General features: G+C 44.2%; 1 protein-coding gene across 1 annotated transcript in view; it reads right to left on the reverse strand.

Moving 5' to 3' along the window:
• SLC4A5 (solute carrier family 4 member 5) overlaps positions 1–20,099 on the reverse strand; it is a 111,323-nt gene that overhangs the window by 56,098 nt on the left and 35,126 nt on the right. Inside the window, exons 7-9 of the mRNA XM_024211427.2 lie at positions 17,823–17,978; positions 12,157–12,252; positions 7,685–7,740 (exon numbers count right to left, since the gene is read on the reverse strand). Coding sequence (XP_024067195.2) covers positions 7,685–7,740; positions 12,157–12,252; positions 17,823–17,978 — 308 coding nt within the window. The remainder of the gene's footprint in view (positions 1–7,684; positions 7,741–12,156; positions 12,253–17,822; positions 17,979–20,099) is intronic.

Consider the following 20,099-nt stretch of genomic DNA (forward strand, 5'->3'; position numbering starts at 1 on the left):
CAGTCATTCCACTGAGGTCAATAGAGTTACAACCATGTATGATGGGCAGGAGGAAATGAGGAAAATCAGGTCTTCTCTTTTTATTGTAATAGGCCAACTCCTGAAATCGTTAGTCAAAAAGCTTGCTTAAAGTAAATGGAAGTTTTGCTGGAGTAAGGATGGTATGAAAACTGAGTAGGGAGCTCAGGATATGGCTCAATATGGTAAACTGTGACCCTACAATGTACCTCCATTAAATAACTGTTTGGGAGAGGAAGTATGGTCCAATAGTTAAAGCACAGGAGAGGGAGTCAGGAAATCAGGGTTCAATAATACCAGCACTCACACCAATTTGTGTGAGCTTGGACATGTCACTTAATACCTCCATGTGACTCAATTTCCCTGGCTGGAAAATTACGATAATACTCTTCTATTTTACAGTGTTCACTGTAAATTCACCATGGTTTGCAAAGTGATTTGAGCTCCTTAGTAGAAAGATGGTTTGTTCTCCTTGGTTCTCTGTGTAGTGCCCCGATCTGTCTTTAATTCATAAAGCCAAAGGATCGAATGACTGGAACAGAGTGGTAGCTACAGTCTTTGAGCTTTAAATCTCAACCTGCTTTCATTACAGGAAGTTAGTCGTCTTCGGCTATCCCTTGATGCAAGGATGTCACTCTGCCAAGGGGGTTCATTGGTGAGTTTTTAAGTAGCTGAGGAGCCCTGCAGATTTTCCCACAGAAGTGCCAGGTGTGATCTTGGAGGAGACATCGTTGTTGGCTAGAGTGTTGTGCCTTTTCTTTCCTCCTTTGTCGCTTCTCTGTCTCATGAGCACGTCTGTTCTCCTCAAAGTGAGCTGTGGCTTGGTGTCTGGTGTGGCGCCACTGTGTTCTGTTCTGCGCCAAGTCCTGCCAGTTTGTTGGGTTGATGTCTCCCTTTTTAAGATGTACTTTCAGTATGTCTTTGAAACAGTTCCATTGCCCTCCGCGAGCCCTTCTTCCCTTACTTAACTGAGAGAAGAGTACTTGCTTCGGGAGGTGAGTGTCAGGCATACGTACACAGTGGCCAGCCCAGCAGAGTTGGTATTTCATGACCTGCGCTTCTATACTGTTGGTGTTGGCAGGAGAGAGAACACTGATGTTAGTGCTGGAACCACTCCAGCTGCTCCAGTAGTTTGTGCAGGTGAAGGCTGGTAGAGTACCTTGGTTTTCCCAATGTTGAGAGACAGACAGACCCAGGCTGTGATAGGCATCCGCAAAAAGATTTAGGGTGCTTTGCAGGTTGGCCTCTGTATGTGCAAGAATGACACAGTCGTCTGCATACTGAAGGTCAGTGATGCCAATTCTCGCGATCTTAGATTTTGTTTGGAGATGTCGAAGATTAAGGAGATGGCCATCCATATGATACTCAATCCCGATTCTGTTGGGAAGGCAGTCACAGATGAGAATCAGGGTCACGGTAAGGTAAATGGAGAAGAGAGTGTTGGAGCAACGACACCGCCCTGCTTGACACCGGTGCGAATGGTGAATGATTTGGTCTCTGAGCCGTTGCACAAAATAGTGACAGTCATCCCATCAGGGAGTAGTCTGATGACGGAAATGAATTTCTGTGGACAGACAAACCTACACAGCACCTTCCATAGGGCATCACAATTGATAGAGTAAAAGGCCTTGGTTACATCGATGAATGCCATGAACAGTTCCTGGTGTTGCTCTCTGCACTTCTCCTGAATCTGTCGTGCCACGAAAATCATGTCGGTTGTGCCATGGGATGGCCTGGAAGCCACATTGTGATCCGGGGAGGAGGCCGTTTAGTAGGATCCATGCAAGAATCTTCCCTGCGATGGAGAGAAGAGCAATACCTCTGTAGTTCCGCACAAAGATTTGTTCCATTTCTCTAATATTGTAACAATGTTGGCGTTCTTAAAGTCAGGTGGAATTTCTTCGCAGGTTCAGATTTTGTCCTTTTGTCCATGAGGTGATAGGCCTCATGTTTTCATTGCTTAGAGGAATCATTTTGCCAGTTATAAAATTCATTTCTTTTCTGTTGAATTAATGCTAGGATTTCCTTGTTGTTTTCGTCAAATCAGTCTTGGTGCCGATGAGTGGAATACCCTATGGTTTCAGCACATGCATTGTGAATGGTGTTTTTAAATTGATCCCAGGGCTCTTGAATTGCAGTGATGTTGTCAGGAAGGTTAGAGTTTCTCTGACAGATGTTACTGGAACATCTTGCAGCTGGCTTGGTCTTGAAGTGCTTTAACATTGTACCGCTTTCACTTAGTCTTTGGGTGTTTGTGCTGAGGTGGAGCGAGCTGCAGGTACATGACGAATCTTACTAATCAATGGTCTGTCCAACAGTGATCGGTACCTCTCATAGCTCGTGTTATACGGACATCAGTATAGTCTCGGGCTCTGACTATAACAGTCAAGGAGGTGCCAGTGTTCGGTCTGAGGATGTTTTCAGGTGGTTTTAAATTTGTTACTCGGCCTAAAGATGGCATTTGTGATGAGCAAATTATGCTCCACACATTTGCTGAGGAGGAGAATACCATTGGGGTTTACATTTCCCACCCCTTCTTTGCCTATTGTGCCTCTCCATTGGGAATTCCGTCTGACTCTGGCATTGAAATCTCCCAGGAGGATGAGTTTGTTCTGCCTTCGGTGTGGCTGTGAGGACTGCATTGAGTGTGCCATAAAACTGCTCCTTATTGTCTTCCTCATCCTCGAGTGCTGGGGCGTGTACACTGATGAGTGTGGCAAATTGGCTGTTGCTAAACTTGAGCCAAAGAGTCTTGAGATGCTCGTTGATCCCCACGGGAAGCTCCACAAGCTGACTGGTGATCTTATTTTTGATGATAAAGCCAATCCCATGACTGCGTCTCTCTTCAGGTGGCTTTCCTTTCCCAAAAAAGGTGTAAACATCTCCATCCTCTTGTAATTGGCCCTCATCGGCCCGGTGGGTCTCACTAAGTGCTGCAATGTCAATGTTGAGTCTTGCCAGATCTCTGGCAATTATGGCAGAACAGGAAGTCAGTGTAATACAATGGAATAAAATTCCCTCCTGTCCTGTAAGGTGTAAGACTAGAGCTAGAAGTCTGAGAGGACAATCAAATAAAATATATCTGGAAGGGCACCCATATGACAAACATTCAAACTACACTTTCTCAAAGTGCAGCTCATCCTAACAGCAATTCATAGAATATCAGGGTTGGAAGGGACCTCAGGAGATATCTAGTCCAACCCCCTGCTCAAAGCAGGACCAATCCCCTGACAGATTTTTGCCCCAGATCCCTAAATGGCCTCTTCAAGAATTGAACTCACAACCCTGGGTTTAGCAGGCCAATGCTCAAACCACTGAGCTATCCCCCCCTTGTTTAGTGCCAAGCCCCAAAATGAATATCAGATTAAAGTCAACTGCACGCTCTCTTATCCTACACCAGGAATGGAAATAAATCGAGAATGTTCGTTTTAAATCCAATGCCAACTTCATGAATAGCTTCCCAGGATGCTTTAGTGGGTCATCATCTTTGTCAAGAGCAAATATCTGCACCTCACAAGTATTTAAGTACTGGCTCCTCCCCATTCTCAGTATCAAATGCCAAAGTTTTAAATCCATAGTATGGAATCAGAGCACATTAAAAATACACATTGTGAGCCAAATCCTGCAGTCCATATTCAATCCTTCAGCTGGCAGCAGTAGTAAGCTTTTATCTTCTTGGTGGATCCATCCTGAACAAGCAGACATGGTGTGTCACACACTCCCCATGTCAGGTGAAGCATGTCCCAGTCACTACTTTGTATCAAATCGTGTACTTCCATTAACAATTCCTATGCTGTACCAAAAGTATACACTTGTATATGCATGAGCACACACGGAGGTAGGAATAGAACCCTGGTTATTAGCCAGTGGGAATTTGGACTGATTAAATAGCTCAGGATTCAATCTTTCAAAAACCAGGGAAAGGAGGAAAATCCAATAATAATCTACAACCATTTGATCTCTGATTATATAGGTGCTTAAACACACTGTTCAAGGAAATGAAAAATTCCAGCGCTCCTTTACATGACAGAACAATAATAGCTGTGACAACAGCAGGCTTCAATATTGGAGCAATGATAGAATTTCCACTGAATAATAAATGCTCTATGAAGTCATAGCATATCATGACTGTATGAACAAACCGACTCTATGAACTCCAGTCTCCTATACTGACAAACTTACTTTTTTAAATACAATTTGTAACTCAAAAATTCCACAAACAGATTATTATAACATTTTGAAAAAAAAAAAATACCGCTTCACACATAAAGAACATGGCTCCTAAGTTAATTTTTAGGACCAATTGGCAAACATCCTGCTGAAGTGTTGAGTTACTAGAGTGATATGTGTGTAGTATTTGAAATCCTCAGTTTAAAATTGCTGTATTAGTGAAAAGTAGTATTCTTACCTGCGGAATGTGGCTAATCACTTGTAATTTAGCCTTTTGTTTCATGTCATCCTGAGCTGTCATTTCTGGAGGTGCCTATATCAGGGTCTCAGAAAAGGGATTCTAATCTAAAACTACTGTGCCTATATTTGTCTGTAGCTTTTTGTTCCAGCAGTACCATTTGCTCCATTCAAAAGAAAAGGAGACATCAGCATTTTTGTTGTTCAGAAGATCAATATCTATCTATCTAATATATTTACTTCTGGAAATGGCAGTTCAGGATTATGTGAAGCAAAGGAATACATGACAGGTGAGTAGCCATATTCCACAGGTAAGAATACATTGCACTAATACAGGAACTTTTATCTGAGGATTTTAAACACTACCTCAAATATTAAATCTTACAACAACCCCATGGAATATTTTACCCACTTGACAGATGGCTGAACTGTGCAACCAGGGATTAAGTGACTTGTCGAAAGCTAAACAGTGAATCAGTGGCAATGTCAGGAAAAGAACCCAGGAGTCCCAACGGTCAGTGCCTATTTTCACTTCTACGTAACACTCCTTCACATAGCTAGGGATAGAAGCCAGTATTCCTGATTTCTAGCGTTCTGCTCTAACCACTAGACAATAATCTCTCCCATAACCGGGAAAAGAAGACAGCAGTTCTAACTCCTAGTGACCTACTTTAACCAACAACCAACTATCCTTTCTACAATTGAGAATAGAAGCCAAGAGTCCTGACTGTCAATATCTTGCTCCAACCACTAGAAACACTCCCTCTCTGAAACAGAGTGTCCCTGTGACTTATTTGAGCTTAATCCCAGATCTGTGCAGGTCAATGAAATTGCGCAGACAAATCTGAGGTAGGAACAGCGTGTCCCTTCCTGATGACCTCGAGGTGGAAGATGATGCTTTGAGGTCATGTTCAGGATCAAATTGAGCTTTAGTAAGTTAAAGGATTTCAACGTGATGGATGGAAGGGCAGAAGAAAAAAAAAGCCCATGGTAGTCTCTCATGAGGCACTTCGGTGGTTATTGACTGGGTGAAGCAGCACAGATTTCTAATTAACAAAACTGGAGCATACCAGCCAGACCTGGACACAGAGAGAAGATGAGAGCAGTATCCATGTTTCATCAGATTGCCTTTGTGTTAGAGTCATTTTTACACTTTGCACACCACATTAATGGGAATTTCACCTGCATTTAAACATAGCAGTGGTTACAAGGGGAGAGAGCCTGATAGCACTCCATGCCACATGGCAGAAGCATGGTCATACTGATGCAGCATATTACAGAAGAGGCATACACACTGTGCTCTCACCTGGAGACATTATTTTTGTTCTTTCTTATTTGTTGCTTTCACTTAATCCAAACAAAAAAAGTCAGGCAGATGGGTTGCTCTTTGTGTATGGAAAAACATGACCGTCTACTAAGTTCTTATTTCCTCATGATCTCCTGCTTTTTCATCCCTAGACTAGTAATATTCCTAAATATGCCACCTTGTCTTCATCTCTATTATATTCCACAAACAACCCCACCTCTTTACAACCCTATCTATCCTTCCCACCCACACCCTGCTTCCTCTTTTATTTAGATATTCCTTGCTCTATTTCCTCCCAAAGCTTTCAAGAGCTTTTCTCCTCATCTCAAGACTCTAGCGTCCTCCCTACAAAGTATTTCTGCTATGTTTTCATACCCCTAACCTGCTTTTTCTTGCTGCCCTGAATCTGGATTATTTCCAAGGCTGATGTCATCTGAATTACCAGAGATCAATACATGTATTAAATGCGTTAATTAGAAGTCTGTGCATTTCCACTCCATCAATAACATGAGACTCACATGGGCCTCTTATGTTGAACACAGAGAAACCCTTTGACACATCAACCCTCAGTACAATCCATGTCATGGATACAACTCCTTTCTATTCCCAGAGGATCAGTCAGAAGGACACATTGTAGTCAAAGTTTCATCTGAGGATCTCAAAGGGCTTCAACAAATATTAACTAAGCACAAGGGAGACAGGCCAGTGATATTAAAACTGAAGCACAGAGCAGGGAAGTGTTTTTGATTTTTAAACAATGTTTAAACATTTTAAAATGGCTCTGCAGCTGGTGCGATCGATGCTTATCACACTGGCTCCGTGTCTTCCCTCCATCTGTTTATTGTATCTGCCTCTTGTATACTTAAATTCTACGCTCGTCAAGGCAGTGACCATCTTTTTTTATTATTTGTTTGTACCATGCTTAGCACAATGGGGTCCAGATCAGAGTCTTTAGGTGCTATGAATACAAACGAACAATAATAATAAATTACTCCAAAGGAAGCAACATGTAGTATGGAAACTCAAGTTACCCCCAAACCGTGCACTGTACCCATGACATGAGTATGGCAACACAGGAATGTGTATTCAGTATATAAATTAACCTGCGGAACTCATTGTTGCAGGGTATTCCTGAGACAATTCTTTGGCAAGATTCAGATCATTCTTTTTTTTTTTAAATCCTATTTACTGTAACTGTGGAGTCCTCGTTATCCATATAAATGTCTAATCCTCATCAGAATTCTACCAAGCTGTTGGCCTCAATTATGTATTGTGGCAACAAGTTCCACAGGATAATTCTAAATTGTGTAGAGAAGAATTTCCTTTTAAACGCTTCTAAATTTGCTGCCTTTCACTTTCATTGGGTGTCTGCTTGGCTCACGGAGCTCAAGAGTTTGGTAGGATTAATAAAAGGATTAGACATTTATGTAGGGATGAGAACATCCTATTAGGAGTGAAAATCCATAAGAGATGTGAATTTACCATCCTCAGGGCATAAACCAACCACTAAGTGACAGGGGATAGGAAGAATCATCTTCTGGGGACAGATTACTCTGTAAACATCCACCACAAAGACTTTTTGCTGCTTCCTCTGAAGTATCTTGTATTATTTGGGAATAGAATACTGGACTAGGTCAGCTCTGAGAGTCTTACATTCCAATGTATCTACCTCTTGGTATGTAACAACTTGGTCCTGACTGGCCAGGGACAGGGCATCATGGATGCAGATTGTGGATTAAAATTAGACACCGAATGCTGCTAAACATAGGAAGTATGTATATTTGCACCTGTCCTGCATGAACACAATCAGCTTTGAGGCCGCTCATATTTACGATTTATGGATGAGAGTATAACAGCAGATATTTGTTTTTCTCCCCCCTGGTAATGGGAGGCTGTCGGTCATGACGTTACACAGAAAACCTTGGTCCACAAAAGGCTTTTAGAACTTACTACCTGATCTGTGCTTGGTGTATCTGTAATGTCATTCATGCTTCTGCTTTGCGCATGGCCTAAAGAAAGCACAAGGGAAAGACACAGTAAGAAACATTTAGAGGCCACAAACCTTCTATGTACAGATTCACAGGCCCATTTTGTGCCCTTCACCTGTGTGGCTGACAAGCTGCTGAAAAGGAGAATGGGGTCCTAAATTGCCTCTAGCGCTGTCCATTTCTAGAATAGGCCAGATTCTGGTCCCATTTACAACAAGATAAATCTGGTGTGGCTCACCTGGACTAACTCCAGATTTAACATGGCATAAATGTGATCAGAACAGAGTTACCCTGGTGGAGTTCACTGGATTTATACCAGTGTAACTAGGATCAGATTCTGGCCACGTGTTGACACTTATCTCTTATACTGCATGGGCCAAATTTTGCCATCATATTTGCATTTACAACTCCTGCTGAGTTAATGGGTATGGCATGGATGGATCTGGGGGGCAGAATTTTGCTCCATTTTTTGGGTCCCTTTACCCTCTTCCTGTGACACGTTGCCTCAGTTTCCATCTTTTCCCATCAGGGCTTTCTCAAGGTCTGTGGGAAGCTGCAATTCCAGGAGAGTTCATATATGTCAAATCAGTGGGTGGTTAATGAAAGCTTTGCACACAGTCCCCCTTTGGGGGTGACAAGCCACTTATCTCTCAAAGTATAACCAAACTATCAATTTCCAGGAAACATGCAACAAAAATCAAGATATCATATGCCACGAATGCCTAGGAATAAGAGGAGGCGAAGGGATTAATTCTGTTACTCAAAACTCCCCCCCCCCTTCTTCAAGGGCTATATAAATTTAAACTCATTTTTAACATTGTTTCGATTTTAAGCAACAATCCACCCCGAGTCCCTCCTCCTCGATTTTGTGGTTTTACAATTTCCTATTTTTCAAAATATATTTCTCTTCAGAACTCAAAAGGGGAAGCCAATTGCCAGAAAATACAGGGTGAACAATGAAATTGACTCAAACTGAAACACAGTGCTGCCAAATATTCAAAGCAAGCAATCTGGAAAAAAAAACAAAACCCCAAATGATTCCCCTCCCCTAATTTCTTTTAGTTACAGTAATTTTAAATGTGACTTGTAAAAATAGCCTGTAGAACATTTTCAGACAGCTGGCCTGGTGAATAGAGACTCAGGAGGTCTAGGTTCAATCCCCAGTTTTCCTACAGTCTTGCCTGACCACGGCCCACCAATTTAGGACCAGAACTTTAAAGGGAGATAGGCAGCTAACTCTCTTTTTAAATCTGGCCCTTAGTGTCCTTGTGCCTTTGATTCCCCATCTGGGCAATAATAATTCTTCTCTTCCACTGTTTGTCTGTCTCATGCATTTAGACTGTAAGCTCTTTGGGGCAGGGACTGTCTCTTATTACGTATATATACAGCACCTAGCGCAACGCTGTCCTGATCTCAGATGAAGCACATAGAAGCTACAGTAACAACAAGGGCAAGTTTAAAGTTGACAGGCTCCCATTAATTACTTCCTATTAGGATCTTGGAACCAAATGATTTAAAAAAAATCAATCAAATCCTACTGCTTGAACAGAACAGCTTAGACAGACTAGAAGAACCAGCTCAGAGCTAAGCGAGTTCTAGAGCTGGGTGCTAGCTTCCAGCCAAAGTTCTCCAATTCATTTGGAAGCTGACGGGATTGCTAATGGGAACAAGAGGGCATGTCTACTGCAGTACAGCTCTAGTGTAGATGCTTCTGACATCAACAGAAGCGTTTTTACCATCTATGTAGTTAATCCACCTCCTCAAGTAGTGGCACCTAGGTGGATGGAAGAATCAGGGGTTAGGTCAACTTAGCTATGCACACAGCGGTGTGAATTTTTCACACCTGAGAGCGACACAGCTAGGTCGATCTAAATTTTAGATGTAGACCATTGCTGAAGCAGTTAAAAATAATTATGACTTGTTAATCTACGCATTTTGGTTGTTTTCTTGTTCTATCGCAGGGGTCGGCAACATTTCAGAAGTGGTGTGCCGAGTCTTCATTTATTCACTCTAATTTAAGGTTTCGCGTGCCAGTAATACATTTTAACATTTTTAGAAGGTCTCTTTCTATAAGTCTATAATATATAACTAAACTATTGTAGTATGTAAAATAAATAAGGTTTTAAAAATGTTTAAGAAGCTTCATTTAAAATTAAATTAAAATGCAGAGCCCCCCGGACCGGTGGCCAGGATCTGGGTAGTGTGAGTGCCACTGAAAATCATCTCGCGTGCCGACTTCGGCACCCGTGCCATAGGTTGCCTGTTCTATCGTCTTGCGATTCTCTTTAAAGCTTTATACCTCATGGGTCACTCCATCATCATCCATAACAGTAGTATTCATCTGCCTGAGGGTTGTGGTGCAAATTGATGGCCAAATCCTAAGGTCCTTACTCGATTTTTATTCATTTCTTTCCCCTCTCAACAATGCTTTCCCCTGACTAAGTGTAACCCACTGGTGAATGTGCGTATCAAGTCCCCCGCTATGGTGATCCACAGAGAATAGGAGTTGATACAGACACCAGAAAGGGATCCTGTAGCAGCTCATGCTTTTCTATCTGGAGGTCCCTGATTCCATCCCCAGTGTGTCGGCCAACACCCCGGACATCACATAAATATTTGGGGCTACATTCAAACAAGAATTTAGGCACTGAACTGCCACTTTAGGCACCTTAATCCCACAATCATCCCCCCACCCCCAGGATTCACAAAAGCCCTGTTCAGCTGCCACCAACCCCGGTAGATAGCTAAATGTTTGCAGGAAAATTTCCCCAGGTACTTGCGTATCTGAGGTCTGCAGCCTCATGCTAGGCATCCAGACACCTGAGCCTCAGCGGATGAGGTGTTCCTCCACCTAAATCATGTGTGGGCCCCCATCTGGGAGGCGAGCCCTGAACACGCCTACCGAGCTCACACAAAACAGGGGAGGAGAGCCTCTCCCTTGCGTCTTAGCCCAATGGTGAGGCCACTCACTTGGGATGTGGCACACCCCTGGTTCAAGTCCCCCCTCCACTTGAAGTGGGACCGGTCACTTCTCAAGGGAGTGCCCTAATCATTGAGCTATGGGATATTCTGATGTGGGGCTGCCTCAGTCTCTCCCGTCAAAACTGTTCCACTGTGAATACATAATTAAGAGTAATTGGGCCAGAGAGCGCAAGGACAAGAATGACTCAGTAGCCTGGTGGCTACAGCACTCGCCTGGGAGATGAGACCCCCAGTCTCCCTGCTGTTGATGTTCCACCTTCTCCTGCCCACCCCCTACCCCAGCTTCTTGCATCCTTGGCATCTCCCATTGGCTAACTTAACTGGCACCTGGCCTCCAGCGTGCTGGCTTTTGTGAACCCCATTCTGAGGTGCCTGCCTCTTCCCTTTCACTGTACAGGGAGCCTGGCCGCCTAACTCGGGCTTTGTGATTCACAGTGATTTTCTAGGTGCTTAAAAATTAAGCCTGGCAATGCTCAGCATCACCACGCCCAAATGCCTTTGTGAATCCAGCCCTTCGGGGTTCGCATCAGTGTAATTTGATTTCAATGTGAATTACACCCACTAGAGTAATCAGAGCAGGCTGAAAAATGCAAACATTTTCCCCTCCCCCCCACCCCGATTTTCATCTCAGGTTGAGATTGTCACTTGCCCTACACCCCTATGCAGCAGGATAAGGAGTTGTAGGTATGGAGGGGGAAGTCGTCTGTGCCAACTATCCAGCTGTCACAGACTGTGACTCTAAGTCAGAACGTGGTTCCTGAAGCAGCGTAATTATGTGCTGCCCCTTGCTCAGGGCTTGCTGCAAAGCGATGATTTGTCATTTTAAAAACCTTTAATTTTTAAATGACACTTTGCAATAAGTTCTACCTGGCAATACACTGTAGTTATGCTTTTTGATACCTATAATTGCCACCAATGCATAAAAATGGAAGAACTACAAGGCTGAGGATAACTGCCGTGTAATTGAAATGTAGCTAGACACACCTGGGCTCCAAAAAGCGATGTAATAAGATGAACACCCAGAGGTGTAACAATAAGGGAGTCTGTAATGCAGTTCCCCTTCCGGTTATCTGAATTACTTGTAATAAGTTATTGAAAATCATAGCCACAGCGTAACTATGCTGCAATTGCAATGTAAGTGCACAGTAACTACAATCACCCTGGGATAAAGTGGCATCCATCTTTCTCTAATCTCTTTCAATCATGGTAATTTTAGAGTTTACTTAGAGCAACATTTGCAGACGGAAAAGTGATTTTCAAGTAGACCATTCTCGCTTTCTTGCTCTAGGAAACAGTTGTTTACAACCGAGGCCCAAAGAGATTATGTACTTTGCCAAATGTGAATCAGTCAAATAACCAGGATTAGAACTCAGGAGTACAGACTCCCAACCAGGTGTTTGTTCTGCTAGACACTGCTGCCTCGCTAAACAAGTAAGTAGCTCTTGTTCAACTTACGTAAACGTCCATAATTTGCGTTCTGTCTCATTCTAAGATCTTCGGTGGAGCGGTGGAAGCTGGCCCCTGCTGCTGGGCTCCGGACAGGACTGCGATCTGAGAAGGAGAGAGCATTTAGATCACATACATGTACATAATGAGGCTGTCAGCAAATGCTGCCAGCTCGGATCGTGTGTGACCATCAATGAATACAGCTCGTCATTTTCAGGTATTGAAACTCGGGTGGCAAATTAATTGTCCAGTGCTTAACTTGGATAGATTTCACACACCTACTGACATTCTGCAAGCTTGGCTATGAATTCAGCAGCATTTCCCACTTTTGGCCCAGGCAGAGTAATTTTTCTATTAGGAAAGAACGGTCTTACTTCTGCCAGGGTATTTTAAATATTTTCCTTGTTGGGTGAATTTCATCCCTGTGCAGAGGGCCAATACAAGGCTTATGCCACTACCTTAGTCCCATTTAAGCCCTATTTTGAGGCCTGAAGTGGCATTTGACTGATGCGCAGGCCCTCTCTGCAGAAGAATGAACACCACACAGTGTGAACACAAGCTCTACGACTTACAACTGGCCTTTGTGCTCAGATACCATGGTTATAATTGAGGAGAGAAACTGAGCAAGGCCATGGAACTTGGCGTGGTGTGTGACAGACTGATGATATCCTGTATTGTCCTGAAGAACCATTCTGGAATTAAGATAAACTTCATTAAATTAAGTTAAACCTTATCGAATTAAGGCTAATACCTTTGGGGCACACTGTATTAAAAAGGTATGTTACTGTGGCACTGTATGTACTTTCTCTAGTAGGGAAGGAAGGATGCTGTGACGTTATTGATATAATCTGGGACCATATAGATCATTGTTGCAACCAAGGTCCTGTAGTGGCACCAAAATCTTGTATAAAGGGGGTCAAATGGGGTGTCTTAGACAAGGTTATGGTTTACTGGTTATGATTATGCTGTCTATATGTGTGTATCAATTTTGTAGTTGAAGTTATGAATATTGGCTCTATACTGTCTGTATTTCAAACTTATGCTATGCTGCTGGGTGACATCCCAGACAAGCTGGTGTTAGCTCTGCCTAGCCTGCTTGATGGCCCATTAAGGACCATCAGCTATACAATGGACCCATTGAGAGAAGGCAAATATGCCTTGAGACTCAGCAAAGTATGCAGGGACTGGCCCATGTGACTCCAGGCTCCATTTTGCTGTAATTTTCCACAGTAAGAACAAAGAGGTGTTCTTACACCTGGAAAAGACTATATAAGGCTGATGCCTCATCTCCATCTTGTCTTCAATCCTGCTTCATACCTCTGGAGGAACTTTGCTACAAGCTGAAGCTTTGAACAAAGGACTGAGGACCCATCCCAGCAGGGGATGTATTCCAGAGACTTGATTTGAACCTGCAGTTTATTCTATCGCTGCTGCAAGCCTGAACCAAGAACTGTGCCATTACTGTATGTAATTGATTCCATTTAACCAATTCTAACTCTCATCTCTATCTTTTTCCTTTTATGAATAAACCTTTAGATGTTAGATTCTAAAGGATTGGCAACAGCGTGATTTGTGGGTAAGATCTGATTTGTATATTGACCTGGGTCTGGGGCTTGGTCCTTTGGGATCAGGAGAACCTTTTTCTTTTACTGGGGTTTTGGTTTTCATAACCATTTGTCCCCATAACGAGTGGCACTGGTGGTGATACTGGGAAACTGGAGTGTCTAAGGAGATTGCTTGTGAGACTTGCGGTTAGACAGTGGGGTGAGACCGAAGTCCTCCTAGTCTGGCTGGTTTGGTTTGCCTTAGAGGTGGAAAAACCCCAGCCTTGGGCTGTAACTGCCCTGTTTGAGCAATTTGTCCTGAGTTGGCACTCTCAGTTGGGTTCCGCCAGAACCGCATTGTCACAGATGCTAATGAACTTCCTCTGTTATCAACCCTTTGAAGCCACCATTGAATACTAATTCAAACTGGAGTCTCCAGCAGGGACCAAGAGACAAAAAAGGGGTTTGGATAAATAGCCTTCTGCATGATCCAGGGGATGGACAGGACCCCCGACACATGGAGGGCCCCAATCCCTAGGGTAGGGTTGAAAGGACTGAGCCTCCTGAGGCCCCATAAACCTGGGAGCTTGTTCTGAGCTGAAGCTGTGCTGAACTTGTGACCACAAAGGAATCCCCGTGGGTTGAGGGTTGAAGAACGACTCTTGCCAGCATCCATGAGAGGGTGCGGGTGATGCTTGGTAAGCTTATTAGCAAGCGTGCAGATTCCTTTATTGTTTGAATATGATTTCTCTGTAATCCTTTTTACCTTAAAAATGAAGTAGGCTTGCATAGGAAGTGCTGTGTGGTACCTTGTAGCAATTACACCTGTTAACCATCTCCGGAGAGCAAGCAAGCAATGTCCTTGGGCAACCTGCCAGTGGTGGGAATACATGGGGAAGGCAGGGTACTGTGCAGATGGGAGATACCCTGATCAGAAGGGAGGGAGGGGGAGACAGAGAAGGGAAGGGAAAAGGGAATGGCCTGAGAGTGGGTGCCCTTGACTGGACCACTAAGCGGGAATATAGGGGCAGTTGCCCTGAACTCTGACATATACTAGGGGACTTGGGTTGCAGTAGATAGAAGCTCACACTCTCATAGCTGTGTTGGCTCTGCAGGTAGGGTGACCAGACAGCAAATGTGAAAAATTGGAACAGGGCCTGGGGGTAATAGGATCCTATATAAGAAAAAGACCCCAAAATCGGGACTGTCCCTATAAAATCGGGACATCTGGTCACCCTATCTGCAGGAGTCACGGGCAAAAATTAGTACAAAACACACCTTCATGCCTAAAAAGAGCGGACAGAATTCTGAATAAACACAAAAGGGCCTGATTCTGATCTTGCTTACACGGTGGATGTAATCCATTCACTTCACTGGAGCCACTCCTGATTTACACTGGTGTAAAGGAGATCAGGATGAGACCCAGAGAATAGCTCTTTTGATTAAGAAGGGGCCGTTTTCAATACAGACACTGTTTATGGTACAGCAGCATTGCAAGCATTTACGAACATCCAGCACCTCTCCAGTGTTAATTCAACGCTGCTGCCAGGGTGGGATCTTGTCCTGTGACAAAGAACTCCTCACTAGAGCTGGTCAGTGAATCTGCGTTCCACAGGAAGTGCCAATATTCTGAAAAATCCCCGAAATGTCCTCAAAATGAGAATTGCTAGTATCAAAAATGTTGCTAGTATCAAAACATTTGGCCTTTTTCATTATATTAAATGTTAAATATAACATATACATAATATTCTACACACAATATGTAAATAGATTAAAATCTATATTTTAGACTATAAAAGTCAAAACAAAACTGAACTTTGATTCAAAATGTTTTTGACATAAAAAAATGCTTCGTTTTGACATTTTTCCCCATCGAAAAAACGTTGTTGAAATCGACGTGTTCCCATGAAAAATTTAGATTAAATGGCATTTTTCAATGAAAAACTTCTGTCAAAATTTTTTTGACCAGCTCTACTTATTGCTGATAGGCTGGAAGCAACAAGATGAATAGCAGCTAGAACAACAGCAATAAAAATCTTCCCTGCAATTTAATAATGGGCCCAACGCAGCACCCACTGAAGTGAACAGCAGAACTCCCTTTGTGGGTAAACAATCTGCCCCTGTATTTTCCTGTATGTTGTCAATATTCATTCCAACGACTTATTACTCCTAAATGGAAAAAGACCCACAGTGTAAAACATCAATGAGGAGTAATAACCACAGCCAAAACACCAAGGCTAGAAATCACTAAATTATGAGCAAAGTTCTGCTCTGAGCTGTTGGGTGAATCTCCGTTCTGCTCCCCAGAGTCATGGATGCCTTGTTGAAGTCAATGAAAGTATGCATGCCAGGAGAGCAGGCTATCGGCGATTACATCTGATGTGCGGAAGTGAAACCTTACGTTTGCACTTTAGGTTAGTCTAGAGAGTGAACAACTTAAGGTCATTACATCCAAGATTCCACCAAAGTGCCTCCCATTTGAGCCGAAGTTAATATCCTAGACTGGAAACAGAGAAATCCCCCTTTAAAATGGCTAAAAACAGGAAACAATCATGCAACAGACTGGGTTCGTTCTATAGAGCAAGTAACCCAGTGGCATCCCACATCAGAGCAAGCTTCCAGCACAGCCCCCTGCCAGGATGCCTTCGCCCTGACATAGAGATCAGTTTTCAATGTGCCATCCAGCCTTCGGCCTCTCTGCTGGAATGGTCACCAAAGGTGCCATTTACAGCCCCACGGGGTGATGCTACTGTGATGGGGAACTCTACGGAGACCACCAGCTTGCTTCACACAAACCAATGTCAGACAAGTAATATTTTTTGTTTACTAACAACCTCAGAAGGATTTGAATGGATAACATGGATTTTATAGGCTGTAAAAGGCTGGGCTTGCCATGTAGCGCCCCCTTCTGGCCAAGCGAGGCTGTGCAGAGGCCCTGCCTCAGTTTACTCTCCTCAAGGCTCCTTAGATAAATTCCACCAGGCCTGAGTCCTTTAAACATTCCCCTGCTGTATATACATAAATTACAGACAATTCACAACATTCAATCCTGGGGCTTCTCCCTTTTTCCCAGGAGAGAGTCCTCCTCTCTCCTGAGTCATTTGCAGGCTTCCCTGCCTGGACCCTTTGTCCCCTGGTGTCTCAACTCAGCCCTGGGGCCTCTCCTCTTTTCCCAGGAGAGGATCCCAGCTTTCTGCTCTCTGCAGGAGCCCTCTAAGGCTATGCCTACCCTGGCAACTAAAGGACAAAACTTGTCTTTCAGAGGTGTTAACAACTCCCCCAACCCCCCGTGAAACACAAAAGTTTTGCTGCGACAAGTGCCAGCGTGAACAGGAGCACTCTCCTGCCGACAATGCGAACGCCGCTCGCTGGGGGTAGAAGTTTTTTGCTGACAAACAGCGGCTACACTGCGTGACTTTTAGCGCCACGGCTGCAGTGACACAGCCATGTCGCTAAAAGCTGTGTAGTGTAGACATCGCCCAAGTCTCTGCAGCTTCGCTCTGCCCCCACATTCCTCGCCCTGTTTCCCTCTTTATAAGGCCCAGGTGCCTTCCCTTAAGCCCAAATGAGCAGCAGATAATCACTCACAGGTTGCACTGGGTGCTGCTCCTTCATAAAGGGGCCAGTCACGCAGCGACATAGACTCTACATTCCTTTACCAATTCCCTGTGCCACCTTCTGGGCTCCTGTGGGTTCCATCCATCGTTCTCTGCTATGATCTCACGGTCCCTTCTGGCCTTAAGCTCTACGAATCTAAGAACCACCAGCTTTGTTTTTATCTACACGTTTCACATACGGCATAAGAGTTGTAGAATGTACTGAATGAAATCCCAAAGTCTGTGTTCAAGGGGAAGTGTAGAGGAACAGCATGACCCTGCATGCTGCTTATGTCCCAGTGAAGCCCATAGGTATTCATAGAGGCAGAGAAAATTGGTGGATTTGAGCCACAGGGCTGGAATGGGTTGTAAATGGAGCATAATAGAGGTGCTAGCCCTCAGTAGAGGGGGAGCATTTTACCTTCAGTCCTTACTGAGGCCCTTAGACTGCAACAAAAGTTTAGCCTGGGTTAAAAAAAAAAGGAATAAGGACGTTGGGATACAGCCATGTGTGAGCTGAATCTTGTGAACTCACTTGTGTTGGACGAGACCGATTTGCCAATGTCTGCCAAGGATCGGTGGATTGGCTTCTTGGTCTGGTGGCGGTGTTTCCTCAGGAGCACGTAACTTATTTTCTCTCTCAGCTCTGGCTTGAGCAGACCATCCTCTATCTGCTTTTCAATAACATCATCTGAAAGAAGGACATTGGAAGCGCGTGCATGACTCGCTGGGCTGCGGTATGGCAGGTTCTGTTGCAAAAAAAATAAAATAAAAAAAATCCCCCTCCTTGCAAACTCTAGAACTGCATCACATGCCAAAGACTCAGACTTTAAGGTCATGAGGGACCATCATGATCATCTAATCTGACCTCCTGCACATCGCAGGCCACAGAACCTCACCCACCCACTCCTGTAACAGACCCCTAACCTCTGGCTGAGTTACTGAAGTCCATAGGTGCCGACTTTGTGGGTGCTCCGGGGCTGGAGCACCCATGGGAAAAATTAGCGGGTGCTCGGTACCCACCAGCAGCCAAGCTCCCCCCGCCCCGCCTCCTCCCCTCTCCCAAGCACGCCGTGTCCCTGCTCCTCCCACTCCCTCCCAGCGCTTCCCGCCCCCCGCCCCCTAACAGCTGTTTGGCAGCGCTTAGGACTTTCCCGGAGGGAGGGGGAGGAGCGGGGACGCGGCGCACTCGGGGGAGGAGGGGAGAAGGGGCGGGGACTTGGGGAAAGTGGGTGGAACGGTGGCGGGGCGAGGGCAGTGCGGGGGCAGGAAGAGGTGGGGACAGCGGTGGGGTTGAGCACCCACCGGGCAGAGGGGAAGTCAGCCCCTATGCTGAAGTCCTCAAATCATAATTTAAAGACTTCAAGTTACAGAGAATCCACCATTTACGCTAGTTTAAACCTGCAAGTGACCTGTGCCTCATACGGCAGAGGAAGGCGAAAACCGCCCAGAGTCTCTGCCAATCTGACCTGGGGGGAAATTTCTTCCTGACCCCAAATGTGACAATCAATCAGTTAGAGATGTTGGCGAGACCCACCAGCCAGACACCTGGGAAATAATTCTCTGCAGTAACTTGGAGCCCTCCCCATCTAGTGTCCCATCCCTGGCTATTGGAGAGATTTGCTGCTAGCAGTTGCAAATCGGCTCCATGCCATTGTAGGCAGTCTCATCATACAAACTCTACGTGGTCTGTAGAGGCTATATGGTGGGATCAGATCATCACAGGTAAGTTCACGCTCCTTCTTTACTCAGAAAAAAATCACAGTTAATATCCTTCCTCCCCCTGGGGTTTTGCCTGTATAATGGAGTGTTGAACCAGGGCCACGTTACTTTCCTTTTCTTAAAGGTGTAGTGCCCAATCCCCATTTGCCATGTACCTTATGTCATCGTTTACACGCGCGTGATATCTGTGTAAAATGCAGCCATTCAGATATAGCACGGTGTTGCATTAACTTTGCATAGGTGTGCAATGACGACACACAAGGAGCAAGGCAGTGAAGAATGAAGCTCGTTCTGCCTAAAGGGCCAACTCCTGCAGTTCTTGGGCAGGCAAAACTCCCACCATTGGGAAGAATCAAAGCTACATGATTTGGCTCTAAACTTCCAAAACAAACAATATGCTCTCTCCAAGATGCCCATCACCACAATATCTGGGCATCAGTGAGATCAGTAGCGATTCACAGAAGGCACTAGGATGTTTTCATATGATAAAAACCCATCCCAGCGTGCAGTACGTATACATCTTTGAAGCAGTTACTATGCTAAGCTAATCTGACTGGGTTGGTGATGCCAATTTAGCTGCCTTAGGTCTTCATCTATACACAGACTTGCACAGAAATAACAAAATCAGCTTGGACTGTCTCCTTTTGTTATTTCAGTGCAGGTTTGTGGGTAGACCAGCCTTTATTTTACTGAGAGTCACCTCTTCTGATACGGTTAATTAATTCTGCTGTCCTCTCTTTTTACCCCAGCATAAATTCCACTGATTTCAACGGAGTTGCTTATTATGTGACATTAGAATAAGGACCATAAAGTTAAATTAAAAAGTACATAAAAAGCACATCACACCAGAGATAATAAATCAGAGAGATGATTAATGAATAAATAAGAATGGCAAAACTCTACCGAGCTCCACACTAAGCATGTAACAGTGCAACAATTTGAGCCAACGTTTTAACATATGCAGTGGGTTGTTACTTAAAGGCTGACTACTACACCGCCTTTTCAAGTGTAACGTGTAGTTATACTCTGAAAAGGGACAATAAAAAGGAAGCTGTAGAGTTCTAAATGTATTGTGCTTTCTCTCACTATC

Source organism: Terrapene carolina, unplaced genomic scaffold (genome assembly GCF_002925995.2).
Source record: "Terrapene carolina triunguis isolate 2854851 unplaced genomic scaffold, T_m_triunguis-2.0 Scaffold53, whole genome shotgun sequence".
Lineage (NCBI taxonomy): Eukaryota > Metazoa > Chordata > Testudines > Emydidae > Terrapene > Terrapene triunguis.